At 36.7% G+C, this 24,047-nt stretch overlaps 3 protein-coding genes across 3 annotated transcripts; all 3 read left to right on the top strand.

Annotated features, from left to right (window-relative positions):
- The first annotated feature begins 115 nt into the window (after positions 1 to 115).
- On the top strand, positions 116 to 9,639 carry LOC137572910 (uncharacterized). The gene is made up of 4 exons (XM_068284762.1): positions 116 to 819; positions 6,140 to 6,746; positions 6,844 to 7,158; positions 8,519 to 9,639. Exons 2-4 carry the CDS (start codon positions 6,302 to 6,304, stop codon positions 9,568 to 9,570), a joined length of 1,812 nt encoding a protein of 603 aa, XP_068140863.1. The 5' UTR covers positions 116 to 819; positions 6,140 to 6,301; the 3' UTR covers positions 9,571 to 9,639.
- A 600-nt stretch (positions 9,640 to 10,239) lies between these two features.
- Positions 10,240 to 20,331, top strand: Ncoa6 (Nuclear receptor coactivator 6). The gene is made up of 6 exons (XM_068284884.1): positions 10,240 to 11,361; positions 12,340 to 12,523; positions 12,599 to 13,906; positions 14,404 to 18,996; positions 19,063 to 19,716; positions 20,034 to 20,331. Exons 1-6 carry the CDS (start codon positions 11,347 to 11,349, stop codon positions 20,093 to 20,095), a joined length of 6,816 nt encoding a protein of 2,271 aa, XP_068140985.1. The 5' UTR covers positions 10,240 to 11,346; the 3' UTR covers positions 20,096 to 20,331.
- Positions 20,162 to 22,704, top strand: LOC137573034 (uncharacterized). Its single transcript, XM_068284885.1, has one exon. The coding sequence runs from the start codon at positions 20,162 to 20,164 to the stop codon at positions 20,819 to 20,821; it is 660 nt and encodes a 219-aa protein (XP_068140986.1). The 3' UTR covers positions 20,822 to 22,704.
- The last annotated feature ends 1,343 nt before the right edge of the window (positions 22,705 to 24,047 follow it).

The raw sequence follows: 24,047 nt of genomic DNA on the forward strand, positions 1-24,047 counted from the left end.
TTAAAGAGGGGAAACGCAAAATACCAGTACTTGCTCAAAATGAGTGTACTCAGTTTTAACCGTAAGCTCGATTTGAGCATAACATTAACAGACATTATTTTTTTTTTTTTTTTGGTTATTCTTGTTTTTGTTTTCAAGGTGCAAGCGGGAGCCCACGCAAAAAAGATAGAAAATACCCATAAAAAAATAAAATAAGAAAAAATTTAAACACCAAAGTGTAAAAGTGTCATAAAAATGTATAAAAATTGAAACGCCTAATGAAATATTCAGAAAACAAAGAAATTTCAACCAAAGAAAAAGTTAAGAGCGAGAAAGCAAAAAAAAAAAAAAAAAACGAGCCCCGAAATGCTAATTTAATCAAAATGATTATTTTTAAAACATGCTTCAACCATGACTAATGAAACAAAATGGCATTATTAAGTTAATTTTGAAACCGAAATACTCAAAATAGTTTACACAAAATAATCCCCAAGGACGCAGCACCTGCCGATAAAAGGCTTTAATGGTGGCGCCCCCAAAAAAAAAAAATACAACTACACGAACAACAACAAAAGCAATTCATCATTGCTAATTGTCAACGGCAAAGGCAAATTTATTAACATTAAATAAATACTAAAAATAAAACCTACAAGACACCAAGTAATTATGCTTGACCCTGGTCCAACAATAGCCATAAACCCATCTCCAAGATAGATAGATAAATAAAGCGAGAGAGAGAGAGAGAGAACGAACGAACGAACAAACCACCCAATTCCTCACCTAACACATAGGAGTGACAGCTAGACAGAGAAAGAGAGAGAAAAAGAGACTCTACTGCAGGTAAGCCTCAAGTTGCCGCACTACGCAATGATGACTTTGCCTTTACGTTGCTTAGTTGCTTATATTGTTTAAATTTTTTTGTGATTCGTTTATTAACATACATAACACTCATTCCAATTTAATATATTTGTGTGTGTGTCTGACTCTGTGTCTTTCATGATTGAGTAAGCGGCGATTATTACCAAATTCCACTATCAACAAACGAATGGAACCAACGGAACTTTAAAGTCTTTAGTTTTTCTTTTATGGGATATCCTCTTGATGATGTGGTTTTAAATTCCAAAAAAAAAAAGTTAAACGATTTTTATTTAACCATCACGAAGTTTCTATACACTTCTATCTGATTTACTTCTTGGTTATTAATTTTGGCCGAGGAAGATTAATTGTTGATGAAATTTATTCCTTAATTTTATAATGAAATTTACTAAATTCCTCAACTAAATCGACTAACATAAAAATTTAGCTTTTAAGGAGAAAACCATTTTTTTAAACTTGACCTCGAGGCAACAATTAATTTCACAAAATTATTAAAGAGGTCACTCAACTGTCTATTATTTTTATCTAATCTTTGTTAAATTTGGCAAGTGAACAAATAAAGACAATATGTATATATTTCGCTTTGAAAAAGTTTCAAAAAAGTTCTTCGATAAGCTTGTAGCTCAAACCAGCTATTCTAGAATCTTTAACTACGTCAAACTTAAGATTGTACATTTTTAGGCACTTATTCGTTTCCTTTCATAACGGAACAAACTAGAAGATTTTCCACTCAAAGCCATTTTATCCCATTTTTAGATTTAACAATTAAAAATTGAAAACCAGTTACTTAGAGAACATAAACCTATGTCGTAAAACTGAATAACTAGATATTCAACTTTATTTTATGATCTTGATTTCTTTTTTTAGATGCACTTAAAGTCCTTTTTATTGACAGGCATGAGATTTGATGAATCTCATCTCGAATGCCTCATAACTTCTTCTGTGGTTGGGGACCTTTTTTCGCAAGAAATTAATATACATTTTTCCACAATATTGTGTGTGTGTGTGTGTGTGTGTATGTGTGTGTCGTGGTGTATAGAAACCCGTTTCTTGGACTAACCGGCGATTATCTGCGGTTCATTGTACTTATTAGAAGCCACCGCCGCCGCTTGTCCTCTCCATCAGCCATCAGTCCGACATCAAAAAAAAAAAAAAAAAAAGATCAGACCAACACACACTTTGAAGTAAGCAGCTTTGAAAAAAACAATTATTGCCCCACTACATGTAAATTGTCGAAAATTTTTGTTCCAACAATAAGTATTTTGTAGTAGATTTTATAATTAGGTGTGTTTTTTTTTCAGATAATTAGTGTGTACCTAGGTGATGGCAATTTGTTAATTAATGACTCATAAAAATTATGTATTATGGGCTTTCACTTTCTTCTCGGGATACAACAAAAAATATTTTTATGTATGTACATATATCCACAATAGGAAAGAATATATGTATGTACATATGTATGTACTTAGAGCTTATTCTTATCCGATTCGCGTCATCATCTTGTTCTAAAGTCGCTGCAGAGATTATCAATATAAAGTGTATTAGTCTTAACCAACTGACTTGGATGGAGATAAGCATCCGGTTTCCAACCCACACACACACACGCACCCATTCATACACATTAACAATGCGTCAAAAATTCAGAATAAGAAAACGACATAAACAAAAAATTTACGATAGCGTCTAGCTAAGCAACTACTTGAACAGCATTTCAAGCGCAAAAAAAAAAAAAGAAAAGAAAAGAAAATAAAACGAAAAAAGTTCCATTAGAAAACTGTTAGAGGGCGTGTATTATCGATATACACACTTACCAATCTTTTATACAACAGTTTATTGATAAAACAATCTATTCGAATTCTTGGAAATCAGTAGAACAAAAGTAGAATCAAAGTTTTCAACAGTTTAGAGACATTGTTTTATATACATACAAACATGTATGTATATATATTTTATTTGCAATCTGTACTAAATGGACGATAAGCTAATATTATGAAGGGTATACAAAGAAATGTAGGTAGTTGGATATATTGTTATATAGAAAAAAACTCTGTTTTTTTGAGATCTTAATTTATTTAATTTGTATTGTTATTATTATTTGACATAGTATATCATATATACCTGCATATATCGTATCTAAGCTCAGACTAGGACGGATTTAGAAGAACCTTTGCCTTAAAGCCTACAAGGCGACAAATTAAAGACTAGATTCTATTTGTTTTAAATAATTTTAATCAAAAAATATGCAGATTGATCAAAAACATATTTTGCAAAATTCTAACGGTTCCTTAAATTAGAGAACCTATAGGTCAACCATTAATGTGGTAATTTTTTAAAGTATTATGTTTTGAATATCTTTTTTTTATTAGATTATATTTTTTTTATTTTAATACTTGTTGATACCTTTTTGAAATATTTATGGTAGATTAATTTTTGTAACTTTTAGAAAGTGTTGTTGGTTGAAAATTAGCTAAAATACAGTTTGAGGAAAATACATGGAATCATATCAAATATCGAAAAAAGTTCTAGGATACTGAAAGATCCTAATTTATGTCTTCGATCACTTATACCGCATTAAAACATTATAGTCTCTCAGCCCCCAAACCCTTCATCCATCGAACTCCAGGCCTGTTTGTAAGGAATTTCTCTTTCTTTATGATATACTTTTTTTATCCTTGCATTGCTATTGCAATATTACTCAGTGCTTCGTTCAATCATTTCGCTCTTGTTTGCTTCATTAAATTTCCACTCCTCTAGTTTCTCTTGGTTTCCTGTTTTGTTTGTTCTAATTAATTTTCTGGTATATTCATTTCATTAAATAAATTAGAGCACCCTTTGACAATAAATTAATAAAATCTATATTGATAGAGCGCCTTCTCTAATCCAATTGAAGCCAGACATGCGATAAATGAATATTAAATTAGTAGATAAAATTTCATATTCTCTCTCTCTCTCGATATCATTGAACAAGATCAATTGTGTTCAGCTATTGCCAAATATTATGTTATTGAATCGTTGACATGCGTTAGACTGTCGATTACCACCGAAAATGAAATCTTGGAATTCGATATTTTTTTTTTTTTTTTTATTGTTCATAAATTACAAAATCCCAAACACAGTACAATAACCCATGACGCATTGGGTTTTACTTAAAAAAAAATGTGCTTGTTGGTGGTCAAGTGTCTGGCGATGGGCGACAATGATTAAAATCAATCAGTTTAACTAAAATGCGTTTCATTTTCTTACAAGACTCTAACAATTCGTCTATTGATTTTCTTTAATGAGTTTGTTCTATTTTTAGTGTTTTTTTTTTCAACCAATTACTAGGAATAAGGCAGTAGTAGTAACTACTTAAAGTAGTGGTAAAATGATATCGAGTAAATATACTCAACACAAACAAACAAACACACACAGACACACACACACGATAAAGAATCTAATCATCGAAAAATAGCAATTTCATTCGAAGGTAAATTCAAGTGGCCAAAGCCAAAAGAGCTCCTCCAGATAGTGATAAAAAAATATTGTCCGAAAAAATAAAAACGGGTCAAGTATATATGCCTTTTGTTTGATTTTTTTTTTTGTTGAGTTCTTGTGTTTGAGTCTTGCATGCAAAGTGTGGATATGTATTTATATACATACCTCAAAGAACATGTGTCTTGAGGATGCTGGGTATTCATTAGCATTAAGTCGGGAATTTCAGACAATTCGATACGTGTTTTGTATACAATTAAAGGCGTCAACATCCAAAAAGCCATAAAAGTTTATATACCATGTATGTTTGTCTGGAAATGTCTGAACCAGAACCAATATGAATCTTACGGGTATTTTTGCGTGAGTGAATTCGAATTAAGTGTGAAATATATATAAATATTTGATTCATCTTCATGTGAAATCATATTTAATCAGTAAGAAGAACTATATGACGTTCAATCAATGGCAAAACTCGGAGTAGATTTTGTCGGGTGGCATAATAGACCTTAGATATGAAGGGATCTATAAAGCATTTTCGGGGTTTCTATTAAAAATGAAGTAAGGGGAGTCGTCTCGCCGACTTCGGTACACCATGCACCAAATGAAGCAAATATTTTAAATTTCGTATAATTCGCGTGTTTCAGGACCGAATTTTATCAAATTTAATGAACAAATAAAGTGACTAACTTTTGTGCCGAATTTGATTTCTTTGATTAGGAGTTCATCAAAACTTCCGAACCACCTCGAAGATTCACTTGTTAGGGGTACAAAGGAATGAAAAAGTTATAATTTATTTGAAATATTAACATTTCGTGCGGTGTTTTTAAGTCTCCCCCCCTCGATGGGTTCATGACCTTGAACTATTAGATAATAGTAAAAGGAAGAGATAGAAAATGTTCCTCAGTTTCCCCTAAAAAGCTATTGGGCTAGTTCCTAACTATTCGATGTATACCCGGCTCTATCCAGACCATAAAACTTAATTATCTGTTAAATTTTAGAACTGAACATACCATCTATCCAAGCAACTTAGAGTTTACATCAAGATTTGATATAGAGAGGATAATTCTATATACAAGGCTGCATTATAAGTATAATCGGACACTAGTTTTCTCAATCCAAAGCCAAATAGACTCCTTTCTTTTGGGTAAATCTAGAGACATATGTACATATGTAAAACGTTTGTACTTTTAGTAGAATGGTTGTATCTACTTTTTCACAAAGCCTTTATAAAATTAGAGTAAGGAAATGGCAAGCCAAATGAAAAGATATTGGTGATTCTGAGGTAATTTACGTTAAATAAGAGAAATAAATACATATATTTGATTGGTATGAAACTATCTAAAACTGATACAAGTATATTCTTCAAGTAAGAATGTGAACAAAAGATTACAATCGAAATAAAAAGTTTTTCTTATATTTTCAAAAGTCTCCATTAAAGATTTTTGTAAATTAAGTTGCTTTTCTTCATATTATGCTCTGAAGCCGCTGTGTATATAAATAGTTTATTATTTATGCACTCAAAACTTTAATATTTCCCCTATTCTCTTTGATGTCCAGATTATAATGGCTATCTGATTGCAGTGCGTGATATTCTGCCCCAGTGTATAAATATAGTACTTGGCTATATTATTTCAGACTCATTTCAGATCGCACACATTTTATGCCCCTTTCCATTCTCATTCTCGCTATCTAACTAAGTATTGCTCTCTGTCTCTTACGCTTGTGTTTCTCTGTGTGTTTCTAATGTTTACATTAATTTTTGCCTAGACAATTTACGTTTAAAACACTTTACAAAACGCTTTTCTTATTGCAGTTGCTCCACCAACGTTCGTTGTTGAGCGTCACAAACATCACATTCCATCATCAGTCTGTTTACGGATAAGACCGAACACGAACACTCCGGCCACTACGCCGCCCACTCTTCACTCGACAGCCTCAAGTCTGTCTATCTGACCTGCCTGCGCACTTGTCCACAATGGTGTCGTTTCACCATACACGCATTTTGCGTTTTCTTTTAGTTTTAATTGTGGTTATACTCACAATATTCATATATGCCTCATATTCCACATCAACGGCAATGCAGGCAACACATTTGCATGCCTCAGTGTCACAGCAGCTAACCGGGAATCGTCCAGCATCATCGTCATCATCATTATCTCCGGAACAGCAGCAACCACAAATATTAAATAACACGGGAGACATTGCAGATGATTTAACCAAAATAGTCAATCAAAAACAACAGCCATCAGCAGCAGGAGAGACTCATAGGAAGAGTCAACATCGCCTGCCCACCATTGATGAGGATGCCTTGTTGGATGGTGGCTCTGCAGGGGCCAGTCCGCAATCAGCTGCCATATTAGAACAGAGTCAAAATTTTCTAGATGAACTGCAATATGGTCAAAATATTGATGGTATAACAGGTAAGTCAAATTATGACACATATATGCTGCTAATTATGCTAATGGAAACGTGTTTTTGTGATATAATCACTTTTATTTCAATTAACAACCGAAACAGGCAATATCAATAGCAGCAACAACAACAGCATTAACAACAACAATAGTATCACTAGTGAAGGCTTGGCGTCTGACAAACAAATGGCCTCTGCTGCAGCAGCTGGAGTAGGAGGAGGAGCAGTAGCAGTACCAGCGGCTCCACAGCAATCACAGTCCGATGGAGAGGTGCTCATACCCACATCCAATTTACAAAAGTTCATTGAGAACGCCGATAAGATATTAAAGAACATTACTTTAGCAAACAATAGTAGTCCAGCAGCAGGTGTTGGCGCTGCTGTTCCTCCCGTCCCATCAACCGGAAATGAACAGCACACGGGTAAGACTTGAACAAGCTCATTAAAAACCAACATTAAAAACCAAGTACTTTATTGATAATTAATTGGCATACAAGTGTGTTGCAATTAAAATGACCAAAACAACTTATAGTGTAGTAAATTTCATATCTTTTAATATTAAGATGTCTACTAAAATTTAAATTACAATATTTTAGTGGGCATCCATTTATTTCTCTCCCATATGGGGATTAAGTAGATTTTGTTTCCTTGCTTAAGATTTAGCAAGAATTATTTAATTACTATATTTATTATTTCTATGAAACGGGAAACTAATAACGTTCGGTTATGGCCTATAATCAACATTTTATGTTTAAAATTAAGTAAGTAAAACTCTCGCCGCTTCGGTATACAAAGTACCAACTTAAAGATTTTATAGAATTTATAATAAACAATTTATGCCCCAAAGGGGGGCTTATATCATATAGCTTGAGTACGATCACTGAGATTTTTATTATAATTTCATTATTTTTCCAAGTACTGTCATCAAAATTAATATTTGTTCGTCCAATATTCTTTAAATTTTACAAATATTTGTTAGCTATATATAGCTACTTAGCTATACGAATAAGAATTTGGAAGACTACCGACCCGGGCCGGTATTTAAAAAAAAAATTCCGAGTTGGTAGACAGAGAAAGTTAATGAGATCTTTTAACATATTCTTCTACTAATTTTCAATTGATAAAGATTGATCTTGATATTAATTGAAATTACACGAAGTCGAAGTAGGCAGAATTATTGATAATTTTAAAATGAAAACTATCTTTATATTTTTTTTCTTATCAATGACAAATTGTGTTCTCTAATAAATTATTTTGTTGATAAGATTAGAATGAAAATAATTTACAAAATTTTTAAATAATTGGTCTGTGTTATATGTATATAGTTTTATTTGTTATCATTATTACCCGTAATTTAAAGTTTTTCTTGATAAAATTTGTTTATAAATCCAACTTAAACTCTTGTCAATATACTCGTCACATTTAAAGAGTATAATTAGTTATTACATCATCAAATTACTGACCGCGTTTAACATTTGGGTATTAGGTTCATACAATGGCTAAATAAATAAAACAGGTCATAGAGGCAGGGGACGCAGTCAGTCAGTCAGTCATTTAGTCTGGCAAACAGTCTATCTAACTAACGTTCTACCATTGTTGATTTACAAGCCACTTTTATAGCCCGTCAGGTATCATCTTTCAATGCGGAAGTTATGCCAACACCACTTTTGTTTGTCTATGCATAACAATTAGTAAAACAAAACAAAACAAAAAAAAAAAAAACCTATAATAATGGAAACAGCTGACATTTAATTGTTTGCCTTAAACCTCTTCTCGTTGCAGACAAAAACAATCCAGTGGAGGAGATTGAAAATAATTTGCTTGATGGCGACAATCAAGTGCATCAAGCTCTCTCATCTGATGCCGTGATGCAGGTGAAACATGAGATTAAAGAAGAAGTTGGCCAAAAATTGACAGCTGCTGCAGCTGCACCAATTTCTCCACGAACGACAAAGAGCAAGAGTCCAGCAGCAAAGGCACCAAGTGTTCCAGTCGATCCATCCAAAGGCATAGCCACAGAAAAGATCTATGAATCTGGTCATCTGGATGATGAGATTGATGTAGAGCGTATTTGCCCGCAGGAGGGAGAATTTACCAAGTTATTAGTACTGATAACTTCGGCTCAATCGCATGCAGAGGCCCGTATGTCAATTCGACAGACTTGGGGACATTATGGCACACGGCGAGATATAGGCATGGCCTTCGTTTTGGGCCGTGGCACCAACGATACCATAAATAAGGCATTGACCCAAGAGAATTACATGTATGGAGATCTGATCAGGGGTAGCTTTATTGATTCCTATAATAATTTAACTCTAAAGACGCTCTCGTCGTTGGAATGGGCGGATAGGCATTGTTCGCGCGCAAAGTATATACTGAAAACCGATGATGATATGTTCATCAATGTCCCGAAGCTATTAAAATTTCTGGATCAACACAAGGATAAGCGTGTGATCTATGGCCGTTTGGCCAAGAAATGGAAACCGATAAGAAATAAAAAATCAAAATATTATGTATCCACCGATCAGTTTTCGGCATCAGTGTTTCCATCTTTTACCACAGGACCAGCATATGTCCTAACAAGCGACATTGTACACGATCTTTATCAACGCTCGCTGCAGACTGTATATCTCAAGCTGGAGGATGTCTTCACCACGGGCATTGTGGCCCAAAGTCTGGGCATTAAGCGTGTCCATGCGAACGAGTTTGTCAATCGGCGCATTTCGTTTAATCCATGTAATATACGGAATGCGATAAGTGTGCATATGATTAAGTCAAACGAACAGTTCGATCTATGGAAGAAGCTGCTGGACCAGACAACCAAATGTAAATAGTATTTTAAGTTTAAAATTTAGATTGTGTATTTAGCAAAGAGGAAACAAGCAAAAACATACATATACGAAGATATGTGGAAACAAAATCAATGCGGGAGGGATATTTAGGCAAAAGGCTCTAGCATAAATTAGTTTTTAGTACATCTAGTTTTTAACTTGTGAAAACTTTTAAAATGATTTGTAGTTTAATTTTAGCATTCTAAATGCCATTATTTAACTGATAATTACTGAGCGATAACTGTGGTTACATCTTAACTCTAAAATACATATATATATATTTATATGTATATATACCATATACATATATATCAAGTATAACATTGAATGAGTGTACTTATTTATGGGAGGAGTTCTAATATAATTATGCCGGTTGGAACCGAAAACTTTAGGTTTGATTTTTTTGTCCTTCATCCTATACTATTTTTTATTTGAAATATTATATATTTAAATAAAAATACTTACAGTGATCATTTTCGTAAAATAAAGTAAGAACAACCGAGACCAACATTTAAAAATCACATCTTATTAATAGTGGTGGCGCTCTTAACATTGTGCCACTATGTTTTGTATTTAAATTCCATCCCCCTATTTTTAAGCAACAGTCTGGTCACACTAATACCTTTTTGTTTTTTTTGGTAAAATTTAGTACATTTTGGTAACAAGCAAGTTGGCATAGCCTCTGGAAATGGAAAATAAAAATGGCTACCATTTTGTTTTTTTCGGAATTTCTATAATTACGAAGGTTTTTTTACAAAATAAACAACAGAAAACTAACGCTACAGCAAACACAATAAGCTGAAAAGCCTCATAAGTTAATCGACAAATGCCGTGTGTGATTTACAATTACTTTGCTAATAGCAAGCATCGTGTAAAATTACGCTAAAAAACAAAAAAAAATTGTGTGTGCTACTCGGTTACAAGAGAAAAAAAAGAGAGAGAGAGCCCAGAGAAAAGGAAGAAAAAATGGACGAGGCGCCCCCCACCAAGTGAAAAGCAATATTTATAAAAATTTAATTCATAATAAATGCGGTTAAAAGTGTGTGTGAAGGCGAAAGGACACTAAAAGCATCGATAAAACCAAAGGAGCCCGAGACCCAGGCCCTGTCCGCCCCGCACGTTGTCTATGTGTTGAGTGTGCATGTGCGTGCGTGTGTGCCTGCGAGTGTGTGTGCAGCAGCAGTAAAATGCCCAAAAAACGCGTCAACAACAACAGCAACTAAAGTAACTAAAAATTAAGTCGAGATAAATACAACAGCAATATAGCAACAACAGCAACGACAACATCCGTGTGTGCGTGTGTCTGCATTACGTGAGAGTTGGAGCAGCAGCAGCAGAGCCCGCGCAACGGTTAAAACACTGCTTGGAGCTAGCAACATTTACAAAAACAATATAATCCTAGGACTATAGTGAGAGCGAGAAAGCACTATCCGTGTCATATATTGTACGCCAAATAAAAGTGTAAAATACAAATTTAAGAAAAATATTACAAGTAAATAATACGTACATATATACATATATGTATGCATGTTAAAAAGAGAAAACTAATAAGCAAAAATGCTATTATTTAAATATGAAAATTATTATCAACAGCATTTGTGGGCGGGGGGAAATCCATATTCAGTGTGTATATAACTCTGATTAAATTGTTAAATTGAAATTATTATTATTATTATTATTGAGTGCGTGCGTCAGTGTGTGTGAGAGTGTGCTAAATGCAAAAATTGTGCATTATTTTGCAAATTAAAACTACGACGCGTGCGTTTGTCGTGTGATGATATGCCACTTAAACAGGTGAGTGTAAAACGAAACTTAAACAATCTCCTATCAATTTTCTTCATTTCCGTTTATTTTTCTTTTTTGCCGAACAGCTGATTGCATTTTTTTTTTTTGCTTTGATTTCTGTGCGTTTGATGGTGTGAGGTGCGGGATTAAGGGGTTTGAGTCATTAACGCAAATTTGTCCGCTATTAACCATTATCAATTTAATAAAGTTTATTTTACACACATAGCCCACCTTCTTCTTCCCATTGAACAAGTATTTTGGTTACCTTTCCTTTCCACCTCCTCCCTTACACACACCAACACACGTTCTCACTATTTCCCCTCCTCCGCCGCCTATTAACCAGAGAAGAAAATGGCGACTGGGTATCGATAACGCGCTCCCAAAATGTTTTTTTTTTATTATTAACTTTAATGAAGGCAGAGGTAAAATGTATTAAGACATTTTTAGTTTCCGCTGATTAAATTTTTCCATAAGCTGCTGAAACAATATAATATCATTTTAAAACAATTGAAATAAACTAAAGTACAAAAATTGTTAGTGGAACTTCCAGTAAGCAGCAGCAACAGAGTTCTATATATCTGTCTCACTCTGGCAGGCAACAAACACACACACACACACATGGACACATGCCTCTCAAACAAGGAACAAATTACGAATTGTTATTAATTAATTTTCCACAAGTTGTTTACTCTTAGTTACTTGAAGATCTATTTAGAGCTATCAAAAAAAAAAAATAGTAATACTCTTTATAAAGATTTTATTCTTATTTTGTAATTTTGAAATGTGTGTGTGTGTGTGTGTAAGTGACAGTGTGTGTATGTGTGCGTGTGTACGTGAGAAATTTTAACCAGGGCTACACAATCATCGATAGTTTTGTTATCGATATATTTAGTTTTCCTTAAGATTTATAATTGTTTTACAATTGAATAGTTTTTATTTTTGTATTTATGTTGGCAATTAAAAATGTTGTATCTTTTATCCAAACAGCAGCTTGAACCGTCATCTGTGCGGATATCAGTATCCCTGCCCTGGGATGCTGCCCAAAGGTTACGCCAATTGGCCGCCGATGGAAATCCCACTCTGCGTGCCCTTGGCATTTTGTCTGTGCAACCTGAAGGCGATTCTGTGATAACTTTAAAAGTTGCTGGACAAGAAATACAATTAACTAAGGGTATGTACACCCCATCCTTAGATGGGTCCACTTTAACTTGATAATTATATTCCATCATGGTTTTTTTTGATTTAGATAAAACAAATGAAGTAGGTGTCGTTGTCGGTGGTAGCAGTGGAGCAATTGAGGCGGCTGGCACGTCTGCAGTTCCAAAGGCGGTACAAAATTTCGATGGCCCCAGTACTAGTAAGGCGGCCTCTGTATTTTTGCAACAGCAACAACAAAAAATCGTGCAACTGCCGCCAAATGTGGCCGCAAATGAAGCAATCTCAATTCAACACCAAACGCAGCAGCTGCAGTTGCAGAGGCGACCACCGCCGCCCACGCCGCCCGTTTTCAAGTCACCGAACACTGTTTGTCCCATGGAGGGCAAGGTGCCGCTGCTCCCCGGTACGTCACAAGTACCCAAGGATTTCCCCTTTGAGAGCATGCGACAGGCTCGTGTCCTCCAGGGCAGAGAAACATCGTCGGCATCAGCGTCACCCAGTAGCGCAAATTCTGCTCTGGGACCGCCTTTGGCCCCTCCTCCGCCGCCGCCAAATGTGACGCTGAAGGTGTTAAAGAATTCCCCGCCCACAACACCACCACAACTGGGAATAAGTCCTGGTCCAGGTTCAGGTCCTGGTCCTGGTCTAGTTCCATCGGGATTAGGGCAGAAATCTCAATTTATACAACCGCCACCGCCGCCATATCCCGGACTAGGATCAGCAGGAGCAGCTGTGGCATCATCGGCACCAACAACGCCAACTGCCATGACCTCACCGAAACAGCTGCCACAACATCAACATTCTCATCCGCCTCCACCGCCCCCGCCCACGGCCACATCAACGGGCAGCAATAATATAGCCATATCGTCGCCACTGTTGGTCAATCTTCTACAGAATGATGGCCATGCCATGAGCAATCAAATGAAGTCACCCCAACAGCAGCCACAATCGTCGCCACTTATCCAAATGATGAGTCCCAGTGGACCGCAAATAATGAATTCACCTATGCGATCATCAGGTCCCACAACACCAAATGACTTTATGGGCATGTCGGGGGATGTGTTAAGTCCAGTGGTGCCAGCCTCCCCTACAACTCCACAGCCAGTTGTGATGAGGAGTATACAACAACAGCAGCAACAACAACAGCAGGCCATGCTCAGTCCCAGCGCCAATGGGCATCCAATGTTTGCTCAACAGCAACAGGCATTAACAACATCAGTGCCTGGACCAATGCCGCCTCAGCATCGATTTCAGCAACAACAACAACAGGTGGTCATGCGTCAGCAGCAATTGCAACGTCAGCAACTGCAGGGAATGCAACCGCGATTTATACAACCCACAAATCAAATGCAAGCACAGCCTCAGCCCCAACAGCAATTTCAACAAACTGCACCTGGTAAATTGAGTTCTATTTTCCACTAGCTTAAAGGGTATATTAATTTTGAATAGAAGTTTTTCAGCGCTTGCAAATATACGTATGTATGTGTACGTATATGTATGTACATTTCATCTTCATAGATCTGGGCATCGATCGAGTATAAATTTGCAGTTTAATATCATGAAAACGACAGATTTCGTTAGTTACCGCCTACCACTTTGCTTTCCTTAACTTATATTAATTAAAATTAGTTAAGATTTCTTAGGGATTGGCATTTGCATGGAAATTGTATTTGCGGATTCGATTAAGAATACATATGTTTCCATAGCCTTAAAGAAACAGCCGCTTGGACAAAAATTCTATCTGAGCCCTTACCACTATGATCAAGAATATATAAAGTTTATGTTGCGTTGCACACTTCTGATTAAAATTAAACCCTTTCTGAGTTAGGCCATAATTACTAAAGATTATACATTATTGTAAAATTTTTGTCTATTTTTGTGGTTGTTTTGCAGATTGTTTCAACAACAGCAACATGGGTCTGAATATGCTACAGCAGCAGCAGCAACAACAACAACTAAGGCAACAACAACAAATGCGTGGTCTTGCTCCACCGCCGCCCCATCCGCAACAGCAGCCGCAGCGAATGATGAGTTTGCCCATGTCCCAGGCCTCGCCTCAGGGACAACAACAGCAGCAGCAGCAGCAACAACAACAGTTTATGGGTGGTGCCTCACCGCTTGCCGTTCATTCACCTGCTTCTAGCCATCATTCGTCAGCAATGTTGAGTCCTTTGATGGTCAACCATCAACAGCAACAGCAACCGCAGACTCAACAACATCACCATCCTGCTCCCACGGAACAACATCATGTACCTGCAGTGCCACCGCCAGACTATAATCAGGCGGCGGCCAATTCACGTTGGCCAGCTCTTAATAAGCCCATGGATTCGGCGACAAAGAGCAGTTTTCAAGAGTTTGCGCGTTATCAAATGCAATATAATCTCCAGCAAGAACAGCAGCAATTACCAACGTTGCCGCCTCCACCTCATCAGCAGCAGCACAACAACACACAACAACAGCAGCAGCAACAGCCACAACAATTGCTGCAGTCACAACAACAACAACATGTGGCAGTGGCAGCTGCAACGTCTCAGGTTGTGGACCCTCTGATTTCGCTCTCTGACTTAGATGCCTTAACCACCAACGATTTGGATGCCCTACTGCCAACTCTGAACTGTGATCTTGAATCGACGCTTAGTCTAGAAGATAAAAACGAACTCGAATCGTTGCTGCAGGATGCCAAGGATTTGGATTTGGATTTAATTGAAGACAATCTATCGGCTGTGGGAATGGATGTGGGTGATGCATTGAGTACACTGCAAGAGGATCAGCAACAACAACAACAAATAGTAACGTATCAGCATCAGCAGCAACAATTGCAGCAACAACAGATAATGATTCAGCAGCAGCAACAACAACAACAGAGGCAACAGCAACAAATGCAGCGGCAACAGCAACAACAACAACAACAGCAACAACAAATGCAAAGACAAATGCAAATGCAACAGCAGCAACAATTCCAAATGCGCCAGCAACAACAATTGCCAATGCAACAGCAGCCACATATAAATCTGCAACAACAACAATTAACTATACAACAACAGCAAATAAGTCGTCAACAGCAGCAGCAGCAACAACAACATCCCACACAGAAGCAATTTATTATTAATCCCCATACTGGTGATATGGAACCTATGGCTAGTGATGATAGTGATACAGAGGCCGAGCAGGAAACGGCCCAATTGCAATTACAGCAGTCGCAATTTCGAACGACAAACAGTAGCAGCAGCGGCATTAACAACACGAGCAGCTTTAACTTCAATCCCGCCAACGATATGCCCATGTTACCAACAAATATTTTCTCTGAAGAGGACTCTAATTCGGCGCAGCAATTGTTGCCGCTGGCTGGCAGCAGCGATCAAGAGCGTTCTAGGGATTCCTTAGCCTCGAATAAATCCGCCACAGCGAGATCACGAAAAACACCAACAACAACCATTCCTCTGCCATTGCCTGTGCAAATGGTAGTGAATCAAGGTGAAAATTCACCGCGCTCTAGTAATAGTTCACCCCAATCGGTTGGAGGAGCAACGACATCGTCGTCGACGCCGACAACGAACAAAAAAGCCAAACCGAATCTATTGAGAGAGAAATTGCAACAGGGAGTGGTGGCCAAGCCCAAAAGAGAACGGGCCAAAGGCAATGCCAAGGCCAAGACAGCGGCGGCAGAAGAAAAAATTAAATTGCGTCTCAAACTGGACACAAATAACATGATGGAAACGGCGGCGGGAATGCCAACTGCAAGTGGGGGGCAATTTAATAATCATCTTATTATTAATCACCAGCAGCAGCCGCAGCAGACTCAAATGATGGCATTACACAACCAGCAACAGCAGCAGCAGCCCCAAACTGTCTACAGTAATTTCCAACCACAGATGCAGCAACAACAAAACCAACAGGAACAACAACAATCTGTGGGTCTTAATGAACCCCGCGTTCCGCCTTTACAAATACGTTTGCGTGGCAAAAATTCCGTGGTTGTTAAAAATACGCGTAAAGAGCGTAAAAAGCTGCAGACACCAAATAATCCGAATCCTTTAGATACAGATGAGACAAAAACATTAAAACGTGTCTATAGCGAGCAGCAAAATCTGGGCATTACCAACGAGTTGGTCGAACAAAAGCAGGTCAAACTAACAGCCGGAGCAGCAACAGTTGTTCCCACAACAACAACAGCTCAATTTAATGGCCTTCCCATACTCATACAAAAAACGACAACAAATGCTTCTGCCGCCAGTGGTCTGCCATCATCTGTAGCATCAGCGAATACAACAAAAACGACAACTATAGTGGCGGGAAAAAATGGTTTAACAATCAGCGCAATTGTAGAAGCGGCGCATAAGGCACAGGCTCAAGCGCAGGCACAGGCACAGCAAGTGCATCCTTCAACGGATGGACAAATTATTGTTGGGTCAACAAATACCGGTATAACGCCAACAACACCAACAACATTGCAGCAACAACAATTGAGTAAAATAGCCACAAGTTTGCCTAGTAGCATAACGTTAAGTGCCATTAGCACAACCAATAGCAATTCTACAACCACCAATAACAACAACAACAATAATAATAATAACAACAATTTAGCAAATGCCAGTAACAATAATAACAATAACAACAACAATCGCTTGATAACCATGAAAAATCAACCAATTAAGACTGCGGCAACCATAACGCCCATTGTGGGTGGTAAGCCGATGACAAAAAACCATAAGCCGCCGCCATATATAACAGCAGTGCAACAGTTGCAATTGCAAAAACAACAACAGCAGCAGCAGCAACAACAACAGCAGCAACAACAACAACAGCGACAACTGGCGGCGGCCGTAACCATGTTGCCGAGTGCAACAACATTAAAACGTGTAGAGATTACCAAGCCAGCGGCAGCAGCAGCCACGGCAACAGTTGCAATTGCAGAAGCTGCCATACCATCAACAGTAACGACACCAACAACGGTGGCGGCAGCAGCAGCAACCACAGCAACAACTCAGCTAATTTGTGATAGAAAATTGCCAGCAGCAACAACAGCGACACCAACAACAACAGCAGCACCAGCAGCGGGCGGAGTAACAGCAGTAACAGCAGCAGCATCGCCGGCAGCAATGACGGCTGCTACTCTACGGAGTTCACCAGCTAGTAATGGTCAGAATGGTGCTGGCGAAGATAGTGGCATTGAATCCATGGATGCTTTATCCGAGAAGAGTCCACATCAATTGGCCTCAAGTTCACCCATACAAGTAAGCAGACCAGCAGCAACAGCAGCTATGCCACCCTCAACAACAATAGGGACAACAAATGCAGCAACGGTAACAAGTCAAACAATGGCTACAATTACACAAACAACAACAACTACTACCAGCAATAGCAACAGCAATTCAGAACAACATCAGGCCACGGTAGCTGCAGCAACCACCGCCACCAATGATGATGATATTAAAAAGGCCTTATCAAAAATGGATAATGATTTTCCTGTTGATCTGGAAGATATTGTGGCTAGTGTATTGAAAGAGGCATCGGCAGCATCTGCCGCTGCAGCCGCAGCAGCAGCGGCTGCAGCAACAAGAGCAACTGAAAAAATGAATGGCGAACATCATAATATACTCGAAACTGAAAACGATCTCAACAAGAAACTCACAGATAATAACACAAACACTAAAGCAACAACAGCTACGTCGACGACAGTGCCAATAAAATCGGAAACTAAAATAAAAGTGGAAAAATTAAAAATGGGCGAAGATCTGCCGCCACTATTAAGCCTAAAGAAGGATGCTGTGACAACAAAATTGCCGACGTCCGCTGTCGCTGCAGCCGCCGCCTCCGTTGCTACTCAAATAAAAGTTGAAACCAAAGTTGTGGAGGCTGTGAAAGAGGAAAAAAGAGTCACAGCAGATACGGTTGATGATGATGAATCTCCAAGCAATAATCTAGAACCAATTTCCATAGAAATTCCAGCCACAACAGATGCAGATAACACACCAAGGATACGTACCAGGGCCAGTAGTCGTTTGGAGAGTCCATTGGATAGTAGTAGTGCACCTGGTATAGCTAATGCCTCGATTAATAAAAATAGCCCCGAGGTGTTGGGAACGGCATCTAAAGCCTTGCCACGAGCCTCTGCCAATGCTAGTCCACGTCTGGGTACGCCTACTCCAATACATAATAACAACAACAACAACAATAGCAAAAGGCGGCGCAATGAATCCGAATGTGGCAGCAGTAACGATGCCGCCGATTTAAATGAGAATCAACAAAGTAAAAAAGCCCGTATAAGCAGCGGCGGCGGCAGTGGGAACACAAATGATGCACTGACCACAACATCGGCCGATCCCAAGAAATTGGAAATTGAATCTTCCGATTCGGATGAACCACTTATTGAGGTAGCTGGCAAGGTGCGTAATTCCAAGGCTCAAGTGGAAGCAGCAGCAGAGGCAGCGGCAGAGAAACATGTAACACGGCGTAATGTCCAGCAACAACAACAACAACAACTGAGTAAGTCTTTAATAGGTCTACTGGTGGCATGTAACTTTGCTAAACATTTTCGCATTTTCCAAACAGAAACTGTCAATACCTTAAATCCAACCTTAACTCTCGGTCCAAAGACGACAGGAAAGGGTCAACCGGGACTTTTGACACCGAATAGCAACCACAGCAATGTTGCAGCTCCTGGCGCCACCGCCAACACCACCACCACAAATAACCACAACGTTCTACTAACAGTGGCCTCTCCAACAACAACAACAACAGCAACAACAACACCTGCAGCAACATCAACCAATGTAACAACAACAACAACGATAGGTGTTGCTGGCGCTACTGTTGGCGTTAGTGGTGTAGCAACAACTGTTGCCATAAACAGCAGCAATGTTGTACATGCAACACGAGGTGCAACTGCTGCAGCAGCCACCACCATTAACAATACGCCATTTCATGGAGGTGTAAATGCCAACGCTGCCGGCACTGCTAGCTCCCCCACCGATGAGAAAATTGGCACCCGACGTAGTGTTCGAGCTAGCGCTGCAGCCAATAAGTTCATCAATAGTCGCAGTAATGCAGCTGCGGCGGCTGCCGAAACTAAAAACACGCCTGGTAAATCAGGAGGAACCATAGGTGGAGGAACAGCAGCGGGATCAGTTGCTATGCCGAATAATGCCAATAATGCTGGAAGCTTGGAAAGTGTTGCTGAAGCTAGACGTAAAACCCGCAGTGCAGGTGAGTTCTTTACTTAAGTTAAGACACCAGAATGGAGCTGGATTATTTTTAAGAAAGCAGTCGATGCTATCCATGGGTTCAAACACATTTTTTTTAAACAAAATGCTGTCTGTTATGCTCAAGCACTGTCAGAATTGAAACTCTTTTGAGCCCTTATTTAAAAGAAAAGCATGTCTTCAATAGTATGGTTATGAGAAAATCAAGGGTTTCAAATGAATACTTAGGAAAACTTACTTTTGACAGTTGACTTGTATGAATTAGTTACATTTAATATTATGTACATCCAATTTTATAATCTCCCAACTCTTTTCTTGCAGTCATTGGTGAATCCATGTTGACCGAGGGACGACGGAGAAGAACATCGCGTGACTACAAGTGACCAGAGTTTTGCGCCTTGGCTAAAGGTTTAAATAATGCAAGCGAAAATTCAATTGACGAAGATCTAATGGAGCTGATGGAGCTGGATGATGATGAACAGCAGCAGGAGTTGCTTGTCATTAGCCCCACCAGTACCAACATCAGCAACAGCAACAGTTTCCCTTTGGCCCAGGCGCAAAACGATGTTAATGGCGATAATGATGAAATTAATGATGATATTGCAGTGTTAGAAGAGGAGGAAGATGAAGTGGAAGATTTAACCGAATTAAACAATCATCATCATCATCTTCATCATCATCATCATTGGGGCAGAAGCAGCAGGAGCAGCAGCAGCAATGCTACCGCAGCCGATATTGAAGTTGATGGTCTGCTTATGCCAGAATTGGCCAATGCCACAGCCTTGGATTGTGACAATTTTGTGGACTATGATGAGTTTAATTTGTGTCTCAATAATATACTCAGCGAAGAGGATGACGACGATCATGTCGGAGGCGGCAACAGCAGCAGCGTCGGCGTCCTAATAGATGGCAACAGCAGCAGTAATGGCAAGTCATCTCTCCACCACCATCATCATCAGTCACATTGGCGAGATGCTGGCGATGTGCTTAATATAATGCAGCTAAACAATGAATTGGGCCTGAGTTTTCAGGAATTTGCCAATGAGACGACAACTTCAGCGGCCGATGAACAGCGCTCCGTAAGCAACAGTTCGCCACAGTTGGCCTAGATTTTGTACATCGATTTTGTTGTGCACGAAACGAAATGAATGAATGAATATTAATTTATAGTATTTTTCTCTTTCGTTGATTACAATTTTTGGCCAACTAATTTTCAACAGTCAGTCACCAATTTCTTTTCCGAATGCCCATCAAATACAAAAGCCAAATGATATAGTCGATATTGACATTTATTGAACATTTTTCCTTATTATTTATATATGAGAAATATTTAGTTACAATTAATTGAGCCCAACGATTCCATAATATGAGTGTGAAGCTTCCTTCAAAAACTATTCTATTATATAGCAAAACCATATTTGCTTACATTTCGTATTGTAGCATAAGATATTGAAGAAAACTGCAATGTTAACAAATTTTGTTAGTTTAAAGACTTTTTGTGTATTTATTTCTATTGGATTACCATCTACTTAGTTAAAGATCAGAATTATCGAAATATTATTCATTAGTATCAAATATCCCATACCTAAACAAAAATAGTCAAAGTTATATACTTATACTTTATATATCTCAATTACTCCTCTTAAGTTTTCCAGTAAGTGGATATATCTTCTGTCATTGGGCTTAACGAACGAAATCATTTGGAAAAGAAAAAATATGTTGCTTAGTGTTAATTATAGTTCTTGTATACTTTTTCCTGTCTCTCCCCCCTCCCCCTCCCAAAAAAAAAAAAAAAAATATATAAACAAAACAAAATTTTCTTGTATAGTTAGTGGTAGCCACAATGTTGCAATAATGTTGCATCTCAAAGCGAGCAACATCACAAACACACAATACACACACACACATATACATATACATAATATGCCTAATTTTTTGAAAATTTTTACATGGAGTTCCCATTATTCTCACACTACTTGAAATAAATAATTCAATTTGCTAGTCAAGTGAAAAACAGGCAATTTATTGTATAATTTTTGAACAAATTAAAAAGAGAAACATACATATATATATATATATATGCATATATACACTTACAAATTCACTTTTCTCCCCCTCTTCATGGAACCAAAAACCAACACACACACTTCTCAATAATTGCCAATTTTATTTGGTTTATTTCGTTTCTAACTTTTTATTTTCGTCCGATATTCTTCTGTATATACATATAACTATAAATATTATAATGAAATATTTCTTTGAATAGGATGCAACATGAACACATTTCTAGTTTTTAGCTTCACTTATTGTATATTTTATTTTTAACAAAATATACATAAATATATATATATTTTGAAAGTAATAACTTTTTGGTATAAATTAATAATACCAATTACAATATTCATGTAATAAACACAGATGTGTAGTCTATTTAGTTTCATTTAAATATTTAAGCTTGCGTTGTTTCAAAAAAAAAAAAAAAAAAAAAAAAAAGAAAAATATTTGTTTTTTAGTTTTAAATGCTTTAAATTGTAAGACAAAAAAAAACTAAACAAAAGAAAATGAAAATCCTTACCAATCCCTGAAATATACCACAAAAATGCACATAAAAGCAAACAAAACAACCATGCAATAAGTTAGAGGAAAAAAATTTTAAAATTAAAGAAAATTTTTGTAAAATGAAACACGACAACAACAGCAACAACAATAACAACTATATGAGCAGCAACTGGCCTAGCTTTAAGAAAGCAGTCGCCTGTATACACATCTTTGTATGCATAAATATATATACAATATAAAGGAAACAAAGAAAACGAAACACACATACATATATATATTATATATGTATGTATATATATTTTGCGGTAAACAAAAACACACACACAAATGAAATGAAAAGTTGTATAGTTGTATATAAAGGCAGGCTCTATTTTTGCTAAATGTTATTTGAACAAATAAGAGAAAACAAAATAATAATAAAAAAAAAAGAAAAGTAAAGGCAAAATGCGCTAACAACAAATAAACAATATATATATACATAAATCTTCACCACAAATCACACACACACACAACCACACACAATAATATGTATATATATTGTTCAATATTATTATTATCTCTTATATATATATATATTGTATGATTGCTATATATATTTAATTGAAAAACAAAAATTTAAATCATTTTTTGATACTTTGTACATGTTTACTTTAAACATAAACTTAAACTTCCCCATCCCCCTCCCTTAGTATAACTTTGCATATAGTACCGATATATATGTATATCACGTTTAATGCCCACTCCCTTATGCAAAAGAATCAGATTTAGTAAAAAAAAACAAATAGAACCCTCTATTTAGCTATTTCACACACACACACACAGAGACGACAGAGAACACACAAATCGAGAAACTGCAATAAACCGCAAAATACTGCAAAATGTTAATGTAAAAGTTGTATAAATCATAAATATAATAACCATAAACAATAACACAAATACAACAAAAAACAAAAACAAACAAACACACATGTAAGCAAATAATATAAATATATATATATATTTCAAAGCAAACACAAGATGAACAACAACAAAAAAACGAAAGTGTCTTAAAAACCGTAGTATTAGAAGTTTATTATTAATAATTTGTTTGTACTTTAAAGTAAAAAATATTTATAGAAAAAGAAAAAAAATACAAAGATTTAATATACACAAAATATAAAAAAAAAAATTACGTATTGTTTTTTTTTTATCTGAACTTTTAGATCGAATCGATTGCCAATTTTTGATTTCAGATCAACTAAACTGGATCAATAAAGTAAGATATTCAGACTCGAAAACGACCATATGCATATGATCTAATATTATAAATAAATACTCAAATCAGTATATTTTTTAGGGAAAGGAAAGTTTTAAATCTTCGAATTTGCAACTTTTCTTTTAGAAAAGGTTTAATTTATAAGGATTTATTTTCAAAATATTTCGAATCGTTTTTCGAGGAACAATTTTTCATGGATAATTGGAACTTTAATAGTTTATAACTTAAAGAAAATTTTGGGATTGCAAAAATAATTTTAACATTTTGAAAACCAAATTTAATTTAATAATCGGGCTTTTTTCTTATATGTATTTTTGTAAGATGTAAATTTAAATTTTAGTCCTGATAAATTGATGTCGAACTGTTTTGAATTATTTCAATATAATTTTCTGAACGTACAGGTCCACCCTGTTTTCGGTTCTGATTAAATGAATCCTCTAATTTAGCTTTTAAATCGAATGCTTTGTATTCAATATGCCATTATTTCAGATTATGTTAGTTATAATTTTCGACTTAAAATT

The sequence above is a fragment of the Drosophila tropicalis genome, unplaced genomic scaffold (genome assembly GCF_018151085.1).
Source record: "Drosophila tropicalis isolate 14030-0801.00 unplaced genomic scaffold, ASM1815108v1 contig_393, whole genome shotgun sequence".
Classification (NCBI taxonomy): domain Eukaryota; kingdom Metazoa; phylum Arthropoda; class Insecta; order Diptera; family Drosophilidae; genus Drosophila; species Drosophila tropicalis.